Consider the following 14,350-nt stretch of genomic DNA (forward strand, 5'->3'; position numbering starts at 1 on the left):
TCACATCTTCTGCTGACAGAAACCGCTTAAACCACCATGAATGAATTCTTGGGCCGCCAGGATTGTATTGAAAGTCTGCGAAAAGATTTGGTGGATCTACAAGGAGCTATTTTAGACGTGTTTTCTCGAACGGGTCCTGTGCGCTTTACCTCCTGGAAATTCCCCGATAAACTGTCCTGTAATCTGGACATGGTTGCTCTGTTGGACCAGTATGACTTCATAGAAGGAGAGGACATATTCAATCAGCACTCCCACATTGTTTTACTGGAGCTTGTGATTGACAGGTAGGCCTATTGATAATGCTGCGTGTTATTTTGTTAATATGGGCTATTATTATATTGTTTTGTCATCATTCATAAAACATAACACGTGTCCATTTGTAAGTGATATGCCTCTATGCAGATGTATAGGCCTACAATATATCTATACCAATATACAAATGTTGCATGCATTCCACTATTTTGGTGGTTGCATACAGATGCTGATTGTTCTTATGTTAAAAGTTAAAATATAATAACTTTCTTCCCATATAAACTAGACTGCTGCTTCTTCTACAAAGTTTCAGTGTTTTTGTGGATCAAGGGCCAAACTCATTCAAGACAAATCAAAATCAGGAGAAGAACGGATTTGTGTCGCTTGGCCTTGTGGTCAGAAACTATTGGAGTAATTTGGTAACATATAAGGTATGTACATTGAGAACCCAGATTCTTATTGATTCGATGCTTTTCATCTAAACTTTGTTTTATTTCAGGCTTCCTACAAAAAAACATGCACTTTGTAATGACGTATTATCATCTCTTGAACCAAGTCAAAGTTCAAGAACTGATCACTGTTCATCTGCAAAATCCTCTAACAGCTCACTGACATCCTGGCCACAGAATCATGGTGTACACAGCTCTACCCAAAACAGTACTGCAAAAGTGGACACTCAAAATGTCGGCTCTCAGACGTTTGAATCATGTCTTGTCCCTTGTGATGCCTGTTATCAAACCCAGTCTGTTTTGAGAAAGACTGGAGGAGCACTGATAGAGCTGTTTCAAAGCGAGGGATTGCCTTCTTCACTGCAGCCACTGTCAGTTGCTGTGCTGGACACTGTGGAGCTAGGTCGAATGACTGCCACTGATGTTGTCCAATGGGGATCTGAGGAGTACAGAGACATGCGGCGTCTGACCAAACACTTAAAAGATGTGCGTGGGACAGTGGAGCCACTAAAATATAAAATAGTGACTGCTGAAAGGGAGAAGGATAGATTAAAGTCTGATGTGAAAAGACTAGAAAAGGAACTAAAGGAAAAGGTTGAGAACTACCAGGCCACCAATGTCCAACTTGAGTTTTTATTGAAAAAAACAGAAAGATCTGCAAAAGAAACACAACAGAGCCATCAAGAAGAGCAACAAAAAAGTCAAAGAGGTACAATAAGATTATATTTAATAATCATAACATAAATATATCCTTTTGGGTAAACCTGCAATACTTGTAACAGAGATCTCGTCCTTGGAAGGAAAAAACACAAGTTTGATGGAGAAAATCTGCGTGCAGCAGGACAGAATAAAAATCCTTGGTAATATGTTTATTCAAATACAACTAAAATAATATAGTGTACTGAATATCTTTAAGTTCATATTGATGCAGATAAGATTGCAAATAATATCACTCTGTATCTCGTTGCAGAAACTGAAAATCTTTTATTCCAGGAGAAGATTAGGCAGTTGCAAGAAGAAAAAGAAAGCTCCAGCCATCAACTGCAGAATGAGATTCAGAAGCTAGAGGTCAATATCTCTGAACTCCAGCTCTGTTTGCACAAAGAGAAAGCCAAATACAACAGTGCATGTCGTCAGCAACAGGCAAGTCTCCATCACTACAAAATATCTCTTATTTATTTATTTATTTATTTATTTATGCTCAGTTATGCAATAGTTATATTAAAAAAGATTTCACATCATCTGTCTAGTCAATGCAGGCCAAACAAAAATGTCTTGTGGAACGTGTAGATGCATTGGATGAAGAGTGTCAAGAGTTGCAGAGACAGCTGGCAGAAAGTGAAGAGAAACTGATTGAGCTTCATGGTCAAATACGACAAATGTCAGAGGAAAAGGAGCAGCTACAGGCCACGCTCAACCAACTCCAGGTAAACAAACTACCTAAAAGCCCTCATATGTAAAAGCTATATATACATGCAACAATAACCTAATAAAAGTTGTGGAGTTATGCCACTGCACAGCACCCCTCCTTGAAGTGGCTGCATTGTATGTGGTCCCTGAAGCTTGCTACTGAAAATGTAATAAATAGGACCTAATAATAATAAAATAATAAAAAGATGATAAGTTGCCTATACTCCAGCTGACCACTAGTGGCAGTGGTTGAATTAGTTGTTAATTAGTTAATTAAGTGCAAGGTATAGATTTTACTATAGTTTTATAGGCTTTTGTAAACCATGCAATATTAAAGGTCCTTAACCATTAAATGTGGGAATAGTGATATTGTAATTTATTTATTCATTTGGTTCAATTTACAGAGCATCGCACACAACTAATTGATCCCGCTTAAAACCTTTTATCTCTCTTAACAATAGGAATCTCATGTAAAACTTGAAAAAGACAAAGAGACACTCCTCACAGAGATATGTGATCTGGAAAACACTGTGGCTGAACTGAAAGAACACATAAAGGCCGGTACAGAGAGGGAGCAACTTTTGGTGGCTTTTCCGGATTTGAACCCACAGGCCCCACCACAAAGTCAGTCTATTTTACCTTCTGCTATTAACAAATACAGTATGCCGCAAATTAGTCTTGTCTTCTTAAAAAGGTACAGGCAATGTGACTTTGGATATGGAGCAACAGTTCAAAGCAAACTGCGTCCGTATTCAAGTTTTGGAGCAGGAAAATAGAACTCTGCATAGTAGCCTTTTGAAGCTAAAGGAGAGAGCTCAACTCAATAAGGTAACTTGAGAAATGTGTAATAGTTACCCTGTAAAGGTTTGAAGGAAGGTAAATAATGTAAATTGATGCTGTACTTTTATGTTGCCAATATTGATATAAAGAAAATAAGGTAACTCTACTAACAAGCATACATCAAACAGGAGGAGCCTCAAAAAATATGGAATGACAGACCAAGAACTGAAGACTATCTAAATAATGAGGCACAAGGGAATCTACTGTAAGTTACTGTGTTTAGATAAGTTAGTTAATAAAATGTTTCACAGTGTCCACATTACAGAACCCATTGTGTCATAACTAATGAACAGCCACTGATTTTGCCTTGTTTTTTCCTCTGGTGCAGGCCTAGTACCAGTGCTGAGCGGCTTCAGCGATACAGTAACAGCAGGAAGGAAGCTGGAGGGGAAAGTAGCCTGAAATCAGTTACATCGGAGGATCAAATATCTGCCTCCTCTCTCTCCTCTGTACAAATCCACTTTCAGACTTTACAAGTGCACTCCTCTTCTGTTCAAACTAGAAAGACCAGCCCTACAGCACTGTTTCACTCCAGGATATTTAAACACAGAAGGAAGTGACAGTGTTTAAACTTTGCAGAGTGTGTAGGGAATTTGGAGTATTTGTGTGGAAAAAAGATGGTAACTGACTGGTGTTTCAATGTACTTTTTGTATAGAGTGTGGCTATGAACAATATTTAAATTATTAGTCCATACCACAGTAAAATGTGTGTTTTGAGATTATTTTAATGAGGAACTAGAAAATGTCTGCATCTATGTGCTTTTTGTTATTTTACACAACTGAATTTTCCTGCATACTGGCAAAAAAAGATTTTGAGTAAAAAAAACACATTTATGACTGTGTTTTCTGTGGTTTTTGAAAGGCTATTTAACAAGGGTTGCCCGATTTTGGCTACGATTTGCTTCTTTCTGAGTCTAGGAGCCTTTGCGATCAGAGATTTAAAATTTCATAAGATTTTCCTCATTTCTGTGGTATTCACTTTTTGATGCATGTTTAAAAATTGTTTAGGACCAAAAAATCCTGTAGTGAAATTCTGTTTTGAACAATTAATGATAAACACATGTTAATGCTGCTTCAAAACATTTATTTTTTTTTGTCTCTTTTGTGTTGTTACAGACATTTAACAGAAACATAGGGGACTTTAGTGCTGTACAGAGCTAACAGTTCCTGAGTGAGAGAAGAACTGGGTCAAACTGTGCACAAAAGACAGAAAAGGAGTGGGAGGATTCAAAAGCACCACATAAGTCACCCTGACAACAGAAGCATAACGCAAAATGTCCATAGATTTCAATGTGCAAATTTATCTTCTTCTAAAAGCCATTTGAACAATACAAGTTGTTCACTGTACATTCTCTGCCATATATATTTGGTGTAAAATATTCCTTTACAACAACTATTTCAACAGGATATGAATTTTGACATTTAGAAATTGTATATATTTAAGGCTATTGGGTTGGTCACATGCAAACTAGATAAAATAACAAGTGCACTGCCAGCACAAACCAAAAAGAAAACTATTGTCACGTTTTGTGTTTTAACACAATTGGTAAAAGAAATAGCAAAGGTTGTGGGAATGTTGTCACTATTGTCACACAGTATGTGCTTTTCTCTAATCTGGGTCAAACTGGCTGACAACGGGACTGCTGCAAATCTGACAGGATTAAGAGTCCCATAGACATTACAGAGCCTATGCATCCCCCTTACTCATACCCTGTGTGATTTTTATATGTTTGTGCTTGGATAATGAGGATATGTAACCAACATACAATAATATAATAATATAACTGAATACCAAACCATTATTAATTTAGTACATTAAAAGAACAGAAATGTATCAGGAAAAATCACTTATAGGTCAGATATATCGGATGCATAAAGTACATAACAAATGCTGAAAACAATAAAAAAACAAAACATGAACACACAAAAAAACATTCATGCGATATTTGAAAACATTTAAACCAGTTATGTCAACGGATTTAACAATGTGACCATTAATGTGGCTATTAAATATTATGACTTTGTACAAAAATGAAACTAATATACAGACAGTTTGAAATGAAAATAGAGAAGTCTGTGCAGCATATTTTTGCCTGTAAGGCATATCTGATGGAGGCAAGTGGTTATATTACATTGACAAAGGTAATAAAATATCTAAATTGTTTTATTAAATACTGGTATTTCTACGTATGTATGTATGTATGTGAGATACAATGTGAAAAAACTTTTGATTGGAAAAAAAGATAAATGTAAACTTGCACACATGATTCCTGTGTGACTACAAAATGTGCATTGAAACAATACCCTAGTGATTATGATAACTGTAGGCTAAATAAGAATAAAATAAATATTTCACTGTGATTTTAGTATATTTGTTTTGGTGCTTGGATGTACCAAATGTATTTACAAGTAAAACAATAGTATAAAACAGAATAAGCAAAAGAAAATGGGTCTTGGTCAGAAGACATTTGTGATGCTGGGTTTTACAGGGCAGTTAATAAAGCTCTACTGTACATTCGAGTATTACACGTTTTACAGAAATCACATTGACACAGAGCGAGCATCTCATCCTGTTGTGCTGACACAAACCTAAAGCAACGTGTACAAACTGTGGCAGACTTCACACTAAAGGGAGAGGCTGGGCAGTTAAAACCAGAGGTGGGTGAAGAGATGTGTCTTTTTTTTATTTTTTATTTTTTATGAGAGACACTGTTTTATTTCAATGCTTTGAACATTTTGTTTATGTAGAAATTACACTTTTTGAATGTTATTTTGTTTGATTAAGATGTAACAATTTTTCGTATTTTGTATTGTTTTAAGAAATATAAATATTTTGCCAATATATTACATATGTTTCTTACGAAACAGTAAACTACTAAAAAAGTCTTAGGGACTTTCTAATTAGATTTTCTCACCAAAACACATTTTACATGTACTGAAGTACTGCACTTTGACTATTCTACCCACCTTTAGTTATAATGCCAAGGAATAGGAGTTGCCCAATTACACCAGGCAGTGTTTTTATCATAAGTGTGCACACAAATCATCTTTTCTCTCCAAACTCGCTTGCTGTGTTAACGTGGGGTGCTGAGGGCTCCACCTGTCCATCAGGCTGCACTGACTGAACTGTTTCCACTAAACTGCCACTGGGGAGCACCACATAACGTGCTGCCATGTCTGTGGCCTGGAGCTCCCGCCTCCCCTCTTTACTGTGCCAGATCCCATAGCCAAAGTACACCACAACACCTAGAAACACAAACATAATCAAGTAAATCAACTATAGGAACAGTTTCATTCACAGAAATACATTAAAGAGGAATTTATGTGGAATTGACTAGGTCATCATTCCAACATGTTTCTAATATGTCTAGTGTGTCATTTGCGAAGTAAATGCATGTGTTAGATGTGTCTATATTACATTTACTGGTGCCATTTCTGTTATATACCGGTACTACAAGAACACAAAACCTTTAGCAGCCTCCATTTTCCCAAGGGAAAACGAGACCTGAGGCAGGCCTTAATGTGCTGTCAAGTGTAATGTGTATCCTGTTAACCTGCTAAGGGCTGACAGTTGTGTTTAAATGGTTTAGTGATGGAGAAAAGCCCCAAGCTAATGCACATAATCTGTTTCCACGGTGATCCCCTTAGTGACCACACCATACAAATATTGAGTGAAGTGTTTCCCTAAGAGGAAAGTACTCTCATTCATTCACCAATATAAAGCAAATAAAACAATAATATACTTTTTGAGGAACACATTTAAAAAAAAAAATGACTTAAATATCAAACACTTCTATTATTTCATGAAAAGAAATGGTGCACATGCTTTTTTAAGTATAAAGTATATGCCCTGCAGAAAGCCTAAACTATATACTAAAATAACACATTTTATATTACTTTAGATATGCAAACACAAACGCATCTATACATTTGATCTGGGGGAAAAATGTCAAAGTGAATGGCACATGCTTCTTCCACTAGTGATGGCTTGCTTGTTTCTGTCTCTTTATGGGACAGATTAAGATGGGTCAGTGCAAATTTAGTAGTGGAACAGTTTGTTGATGGACATGGATAGCTCTCTGTTGACTGATTGACAATTTACAGATAACTTTTTAATAACAAAAAACTGTAGGGTGAGTATTCTTACCTATAGCGATCCAGACAGCAAATCTGATCCATGTCATTACACTTAACTTCATCATTAGGAAAACATTGACAAGGATACTGGCCCCTGGAGTCAGTGGAACAAGAGGTACCTATGCAAAAACCAAGGATTCAGTCACATTTAGTAAGAAAAAAAGTACTGATGAGGTATACATTTATACTTCCTATATCTGTTGGTTCAGACCACATGGCCAACCTTCATCAATCATCCTTATTAAAGATTGTCTCAAACATTCAATTTCTCAAGATGAATTTTCTTCTTGTTTTTTCTTTTTGTGGTTTGGAAGAGTGAACTCAAAGCATGAGAGATGCATGTTACACACTATTCTTCTTAGTTTATTCCCATTACCATTTGCATACACTTGTATAGATAAACACTGGCGGGAAAGAGGTGAACCATCCTCCCAGTTATTGGAATGGTGGGACTCTATGGTAAGTCACAGTCATCCAAATTCTAGATATTAACATATCACTGAAAGCCCCAGTATGCAACTGTTGTTTCTTTGGCTATAATTTTTCTGTATGCATGGAACCATGCAAGGGATGTGCTAGGTACTTTTATTAGTGTTCCAAGTGTTTTGTCTTTATTGTAATTATCAGTAAACTGTACATTTAGCTTACCTGGAATGTTTTGGTGTCTTTCTGTGGCTCGTGAACCCATATAAGAGCCAAGCTGACGACAAAAGCCAAACTAAAAATCACAATCAGCATTGAGAAGCTCCACAGCGGTAATTCAAGTGGTTGGTTTCCGAATATCAGCACAGCACACAGGGACACACCGCTAACCAGGAGGATAAGCACACAGAAGGCCACCACTTCACCGGGTTCAAAATCCCCAACCAAACGCCCGAGATATGGTTCCCAACATGCCTTGAGCTGCCCTGTTGCACGCCTCTCCTTCACCTTGGTCCTTTCCACCAACTGGAGTTTGTCTGAGAAGGATTCATACTGCTTTAGTTCACCACTGTCCTCTTTGAAACTCTGGGACTCTGAACGTGTTGGAGAGGGCTCGGCGTTTACATTAGGAGATGTGCCATTTTTCACTGTTGCTTTTTCTGGCTGGAAGCGTAGCACAATAACACTTGCGGCCACAAAAGTATAAGCCAAGAGTGTGCCAATGGATAGGAACTGAACTAAGGCCTGCAGGTCAAATATTAGAGCAATAATAGACGTAACAAAACCAAAAACCAAAATGGCATTGACAGGAACTTTGGTGACAGGATTCACTCGTGCAAAAAAGGAAAAGAATAAGCCATCTTCAGCCATGGCATAGATGATTCGCGGGAGGGAGTAGAGATTACACAGCAGCACAGTGTTCATAGCTGGAAATAGAAAAAGAACAAGAAAAAACATTACATTATGTAGTAACAGAAGTTTATTCTGTCATTTGCAACACTACGTCATAGACAACATCCCCATTTGGATCATTATATTCATGTATCATAACTGGTTACCAACTATAGGCCAGTGTAGTGTTGATGTGGTGGCATACACAAAAATAATTTTGTATTACTTACTTTTTGTTATAATAATGCTTTAGTATGGCTATGTATATTTGTGATTGGATAAATATAGTGAGATAATAATAATATGAACAATAATGTTCATAATAGAAATAAAATATTTTTAAAAATCACTTGCACTTTGCTCACACCAGAGACTAAGGCATCATCACATTCTAGAACTATCATCTACATTGTTATTACACTGAAATACATTTTTAACAGTGTGTGTGAGGTTGGCCACTATATCGATAAATTACTAATGAATATTATGAATGAGTATTAGCCACATGCATTCATAACTGACAAGTGAGAGTGAGAATGATATAGAAGAAAACCCCTGCTAAAGGTAACGAGCTGCACATTCCAAAACTAACCTTATATACAAACAAAGATACATGAGAGCAGAATAAGAGATACTGTGAAATCAATATACATCGACATTTCCCCTACAAAATGGTAGCCATAAACCATATGAAATAAACAAGTGCTTTTTCTTACTCTGAATACCTTAAATCATAAAGTTAGTTCAATTTACATTAGCACTATACTCTACTCAGTAGAGTCAATATGATCAATCATATTGTGATAAGGAGTCCATGGAGATAACTTTGGATGAGTTGTTGTTACACACAGAAACAACACTTACCACAAATAGAGCCCACAACCACAATGATCCCAGCCCAACTGTAACCACGACGGAAGAAGGCATCTGACAAAGCTGAATCTGGGTCCAGAGTATGCCAGGGCACAATTAATGTAAGCACTGTGGAAACCAGGATGTAAGCCACTGCTGCTAGTCCCAGAGACACAGCAGTGGCGATTGGTACAGCCTTCTGAGGGTTCTTGGCCTCCTCACTGGACGATGCAATTACATCAAAGCCCACAAATGCATAGAAACAAGTAGCTGAACCTGACAGTATCCCTGAGAGTCCAAACGGTGCAAAACCTCCTTCTTTTTGACTCCAGTTTGCAGGCTCAGCAAGGATGAAGCCAAAAATCAAAACAAAAACAGTGACACTCATGCTTATGATTGAGAAGATGTGGTTGAGGTATGATGACACTTGGACTCCAAATGAAATAAACAAAGATGCTACAAGAAGAATTCCTGCTGCTAGTAAGTCAGGGTAATGGGCTACAAACGGGACATTCCAGGACATAATGTGTGACTCTGTATAGTTTTGGATAGCATGGTTAAAGACGGAGTCCAGATAACCACTCCATGCGCGGGCCGTAGCTGCTCCACCAATCATATTTTCCAAAATGACATTCCAACCAATGAGAAAAGCCCAGACCTCTCCAACAGACACATAGGTGAACATATAAGCGGAACCTGTCTTTGGTATGCGCGCTCCAAACTCAGCATAGCATAGTGCAGACAGGAGAGAAGCAAATCCTGCAAATACAAATGACAAAATGACAGCAGGTCCAACCATGTTTCTGGCCACTGTGCCAGTCAGAACATAGAGACCAGAGCCAACCATGCCACCAATTCCCATAAGAGTTAAGTCCAGGGTGTTGAGACAGCGCTTCAGGGAGGTGGCCATCATATCATCCTCTAAAGTCTTGAGACGGTTCAGTTTCTGACAGAGGCGCACAGCTGGAGCACAGCCTCTCTGACAGGACGCCATGGTGACAGGGTTTAGAGGGGTTTAAAGGGTGGAATGATTTGGTACCACTCAAAGCAGATTCATCAAGTTAGAATGAAGGTGTTCTGTAATAGAAAAAGGCAAGGTGTTAGATTAGCTTTAGATGGTTTCACAAATGTTTTCAAAGAAAAGAATGTAGAAGGAATGTCTGTCAATAGTCCACACTGGGAAGCAGGATATCTTACTTTTTGTTTACATCATCATAAAGTTGCCTAGTAAAAGAAGACTACGACTACTATCCTCCTAGGCCTACTAATAATGACAGACTTGGCTGGCCAGGCAGTGAATAATATTGACATCTTTACGAGTAAATAACAGTAAAAAACGAATAGTCCAGGGCACGGCCTATTAACTTTTTCGCATCCAGACCACAGATACACAGGTGTTATTTGTAGTTTCTAATAGGCCAAAACATGGACATACGCGCCAGCATCACAATAGTGCCTATCTGTTCACGTACGCTTCGATTTGAACAATGAAATAACACGCTTCGCTTACTGATTACATTAACCGGTAGTGCTGAGGCTGGACCCTTAGGGCGCAGCATCCTGCCCTCAGTGGCATACGGCGAGAGCAAGAGCGCCTGCCGTCATTACGTAACGCTTTATTCCGCACTAGCATTAAAACAGCTGTCGCACAAAACAGCAAATTGTAAGATTTCTACACTTGTCACAGTCGTATGCTACATTTAGCATTTTAAAATATAATTTAAGCATTATATTAATGTTTCCTAACAAAATGGACACAAATGGACGCTCATTGTAGAGCCAAGTCGAGACGCAGAGCCACATCACAGAATAAGCAGGTGAGGTTATTTCGAACACCATTATAGACATCTAGAAACACACACGTGCATGGACAAAAGCAGTCACGGGAGGTAGTAGAAAAATACACACGTTATAAACTTACCGATTTTGCAGTGAGCGAGGAGCGGCTGGTGATGGATTGAAAGGTGCACCGAGGAGAACAACATGCAGAGCCTGATCCACAGGCTCTTAAAGGAACATCGGCCTCAACCACGGCTTTTCCCAGCCCCACCCTCAGACCAAAGGAGGAGGCAGGGCTAAATTTTTGGCCATTATAATTTAGCCCCCGACCCACCCCCTAGCTCAATAGACCAGTAGTGTGTATATGTATAGGCGTAAGTGAGCACGTATTTCTCAGTGTGGTATCTAAAATCTGTACACACGCGCACATGGGGGACGCTTCTCTTACGGGAACAAAAATCATGACGTAAATCAGATCAGCTACATGGTTTAATGTTCAGGTTGGGTTAAAATAGGTTAAGTTTAGACTTTAGGTTAATGTTAGGCAAGTTGTGACTAGGGAACTAAAAAAGACAAAAAATTTAAACTGTTGTGTTGAAACTAGGGTAACCAAATGTCCGTGTTTTGCGTCCTGTCCTGGGCTTCCAGTTTTTTGTTTTTTTAAGTGAAGGAAATGTCCGGGTTTTCATTACCGTTCATTGGGGCCATTGAATTGAGCGGCTCTCGTAGTTCTGTGCACTCAGAAGGAGCCAGCAACCACAAAGTCGTACAGCCTGCAACATGCCAAAGCGCAAATGCGCATTTAACAATTTTCTGTCCCGGTCTGGATAAATCGGAGGCCATGTGCACAGGTTGCGAGGTGAGAGTACAGTGGTCCTTTGTTTATCGCGGGGTTACGTTCTAAAAAATAACCCACGATAGGTGAAATCCGTCAACTTTTAGTCAACTTTTATTTTACAATTATCAGATCTGTTTTAAGGCTGTAAAAGCCCCCACGACTTACTTTATACACTTTTCTCAGACTTTTTAAAGCTTATTGCTGTGGTCCTTTTGTTATTTTCCACCTTCTTTATGTAACGAACCGAAGATTAATTTATCCAGTAATGGAGCCTACAGCGCAGAGTCCTGCATGGGTCCATTTTTGGAGACCAGCACCCCGCAGTAGGCCTACGCCACCGCACCCGCCCATTAACCCGAGATTATATCAAACTTTTGCGCTGCCTATGCAACGGACTGAACCAGGACTAACCCAGGACTAACCTGATTCCAGGACTGAAGAGGAGGACTAATCCAAGACTGAACTAAGACTAAAACAGGAGTAAACCAGGACTAAACCAGAAATGAAACAGGACTCACTGTTGGGACGGGCTCGGAGGTGACTGTAGGAGAAAGGACCGGTGTTCCGGTTCTTCGTGGGATCACGTCAATATGTGATTTGTTTACACTGGTGTTTACATATTTGCGCCACCCTCAGGCCACATCAGGCACATGCATGCCAAAATGTTCTATCAGTTGTATTTGACGTACCGCTTCATTTGCAGATTCGACGAGAACAATGCCGACTCCAGTCAAACTTGTCTAACATGACTGCGATTAATACATGGCTTCAGAATAAAGTAAAACAATGGTTGCAATTGTATATACGACCATAAATTGGTGTCCGTCAATGACTACGATAAACAGGCTATAAAAATATGAGGAGAGAGTGCGTGGGTCTCGAACTCAGGTTATTGGTGAGGAAAATAAGAATATTCATTGTCTTTACCTCTAAGCTACGCCAATACATCGTAAGTCATTTTCAGCACCTGTATCTGTCGTGCGTGTTACAGTCACATTCGAGGCATGTTAACTTGTGAAAGTTACGTTTAATTTTATCATTTCTTTCTAGATGCCCTGTATGCATATGCACCACGTACCACCACCTGTCAAATTCTTTATAGGTCACTAATGTCAATCAAAACTTTGGACAGAGTTTTGCCAAATTGCCACATTTATGATGGACTCAAATTATTCCTGATTGAGACTCCTTTTGTTGAAGTTTCAGGATAAGCTCAAGAAGATTCATCTGCATTGTCAGCTCCTAGAAAACAAGAGATCTTCAATTAATTTAAGTAGAGAGCATCGCCATCTGCTGGACAGCTGATATTACTACTACAGGATGAGATAACTAGATAGTACTGGCATGCCAATAATCCACCCAACAAATGACTGTAGAAAATTCAGTAAACAAAGCAATGTTTACCTGAGGATTAACAGTGACATAAAACCCAGGCACTCCAGCCTTCTCAAGAGTGTTTTGTTGGTCTACTACTTTTTGATCCATTTCTGCTACAATCTTTTTATCCATCATCCTTTGTTCTTCTCGAACACGAACTTCCAAAGCCTAAAAGAGAATTACAGTTTATCAAATGTTTAAATATTTTCATAGATATAGATTCAGCACAGCTGACCTCTAGCTCTGCTTGCTGGTTAGACTTTAGAAGAGCCAGGTTGTGTGACTTGCATGTCTGCAGAGCATCTTTGTGCTTCCTTACAAGCTCTTGTTTAAGTGCTACACAAAGCCAACAGGCATTTAGATAATTCATGTTTTAATAAAACAATTGCACATGTGGTTATCATAATTAAACATTACCTTGGTGTTCACAGTGTAGCTTCTGCCTTTGGTTGTAGAGATTTTTCTCTGTCAAATGTTGAATATCCAAGAGTCCCTGCACTATTTCATACACAGTCCCATCGATCAGAGCCAAGGCCAGGTCACTGAGGGTGTTGTAGGACAAACGCTGTTGGAAGGAACTGAACAAGAAAAGAAAAATGGTATATAATACTTATAAGAATAATACTAAAATGTGATTTATTTAAGAAAGAATACCTGGGTAGATCTTTGACTAACGTTTGCAGTTCAGACAGGAGGTAATAGTGCCTCTCTTGCTGTTTTGTAGTATCACTGCCAGATACTCCAGGATAAGCGTCCATCATATTTGGTTGCTAATTGTAGATCATTTGTTTACATCATGGATCAGATCTGTACCTAGTTGCTATCAGCTAGACCAGCTAATTGTGGACAAATTGTGTAATTCAGGAACAAAAAAAAACCGTCAGTGTAATTATTCGATAACAAAAGGTGCTTACATTAAATACATATAACTGCCTTGAAATCAAATGTGTGCGACTAGAAGAGAAACTGCAGGAAGCCTTTTCTGGCTTGCTTTAAAACCACGAGGACCCTTTAGCTGTCTTGTACAATGCCTGTCTTTTCTTCATGTCGAGACAGCAGTAGCACTTATTGCCGCCAGGTGGCGAAGTGTGTCACATTTAAA

The 14,350-nt window shown here is 38.7% G+C and overlaps 4 protein-coding genes across 5 annotated transcripts; 2 read left to right on the forward strand and 2 right to left on the reverse strand.

Moving 5' to 3' along the window:
- The first annotated feature begins 36 nt into the window (after positions 1-36).
- On the forward strand, positions 37-779 carry LOC129411234 (coiled-coil domain-containing protein 157-like). The gene is made up of 2 exons (XM_055161435.1): positions 37-284; positions 539-779. Exons 1-2 carry the CDS (start codon positions 37-39, stop codon positions 732-734), a joined length of 444 nt encoding a protein of 147 aa, XP_055017410.1. The 3' UTR covers positions 735-779.
- Positions 744-3,882, forward strand: LOC110170970 (coiled-coil domain-containing protein 157-like; the record flags this gene model as incomplete). Its single annotated transcript, XM_020936651.2, has 8 exons — positions 744-1,410; positions 1,484-1,561; positions 1,672-1,844; positions 1,952-2,128; positions 2,573-2,735; positions 2,806-2,939; positions 3,080-3,156; positions 3,280-3,882. Coding segments are annotated over 8 exons (1,701 nt in total), but the record flags the coding sequence as incomplete, so codon positions are not given.
- Positions 3,883-4,025: 143 nt separating this feature from the next.
- Positions 4,026-12,731, reverse strand: slc7a4 (solute carrier family 7 member 4). The gene is made up of 5 exons (XM_020935372.2): positions 11,176-12,731; positions 9,267-10,331; positions 7,737-8,437; positions 7,099-7,207; positions 4,026-6,197 (listed from the first exon to the last, which is right to left on the reverse strand). Exons 2-5 carry the CDS (start codon positions 10,246-10,248, stop codon positions 5,995-5,997), a joined length of 1,995 nt encoding a protein of 664 aa, XP_020791031.2. The 5' UTR covers positions 10,249-10,331; positions 11,176-12,731; the 3' UTR covers positions 4,026-5,994.
- A 147-nt stretch (positions 12,732-12,878) lies between these two features.
- dgcr6 (DiGeorge syndrome critical region gene 6) lies at positions 12,879-14,289 on the reverse strand. Of its 2 annotated transcripts, XM_055162062.1 has the most exons (6): positions 14,163-14,289; positions 13,903-14,084; positions 13,666-13,826; positions 13,484-13,584; positions 13,276-13,416; positions 12,879-13,113 (listed from the first exon to the last, which is right to left on the reverse strand). In XM_055162062.1, the coding sequence occupies exons 2-6, from the start codon at positions 14,007-14,009 to the stop codon at positions 13,036-13,038; spliced, it is 588 nt and encodes a 195-aa protein (XP_055018037.1). In that variant the 5' UTR covers positions 14,010-14,084; positions 14,163-14,289; the 3' UTR covers positions 12,879-13,035. The 2 variants fall into 2 exon arrangements, with proteins under 2 accessions (XP_055018037.1, XP_020791212.1); XM_020935553.2 differs by having other exon boundaries at positions 13,903-14,261.
- Positions 14,290-14,350: the final 61 nt, after the last annotated feature.

The sequence above is a fragment of the Boleophthalmus pectinirostris genome, unplaced genomic scaffold, assembly GCF_026225935.1.
Source record: "Boleophthalmus pectinirostris isolate CB_2022bp ecotype Guang Dong unplaced genomic scaffold, ASM2622593v1 HiC_scaffold_4, whole genome shotgun sequence".
Lineage (NCBI taxonomy): Eukaryota > Metazoa > Chordata > Actinopteri > Gobiiformes > Gobiidae > Boleophthalmus > Boleophthalmus pectinirostris.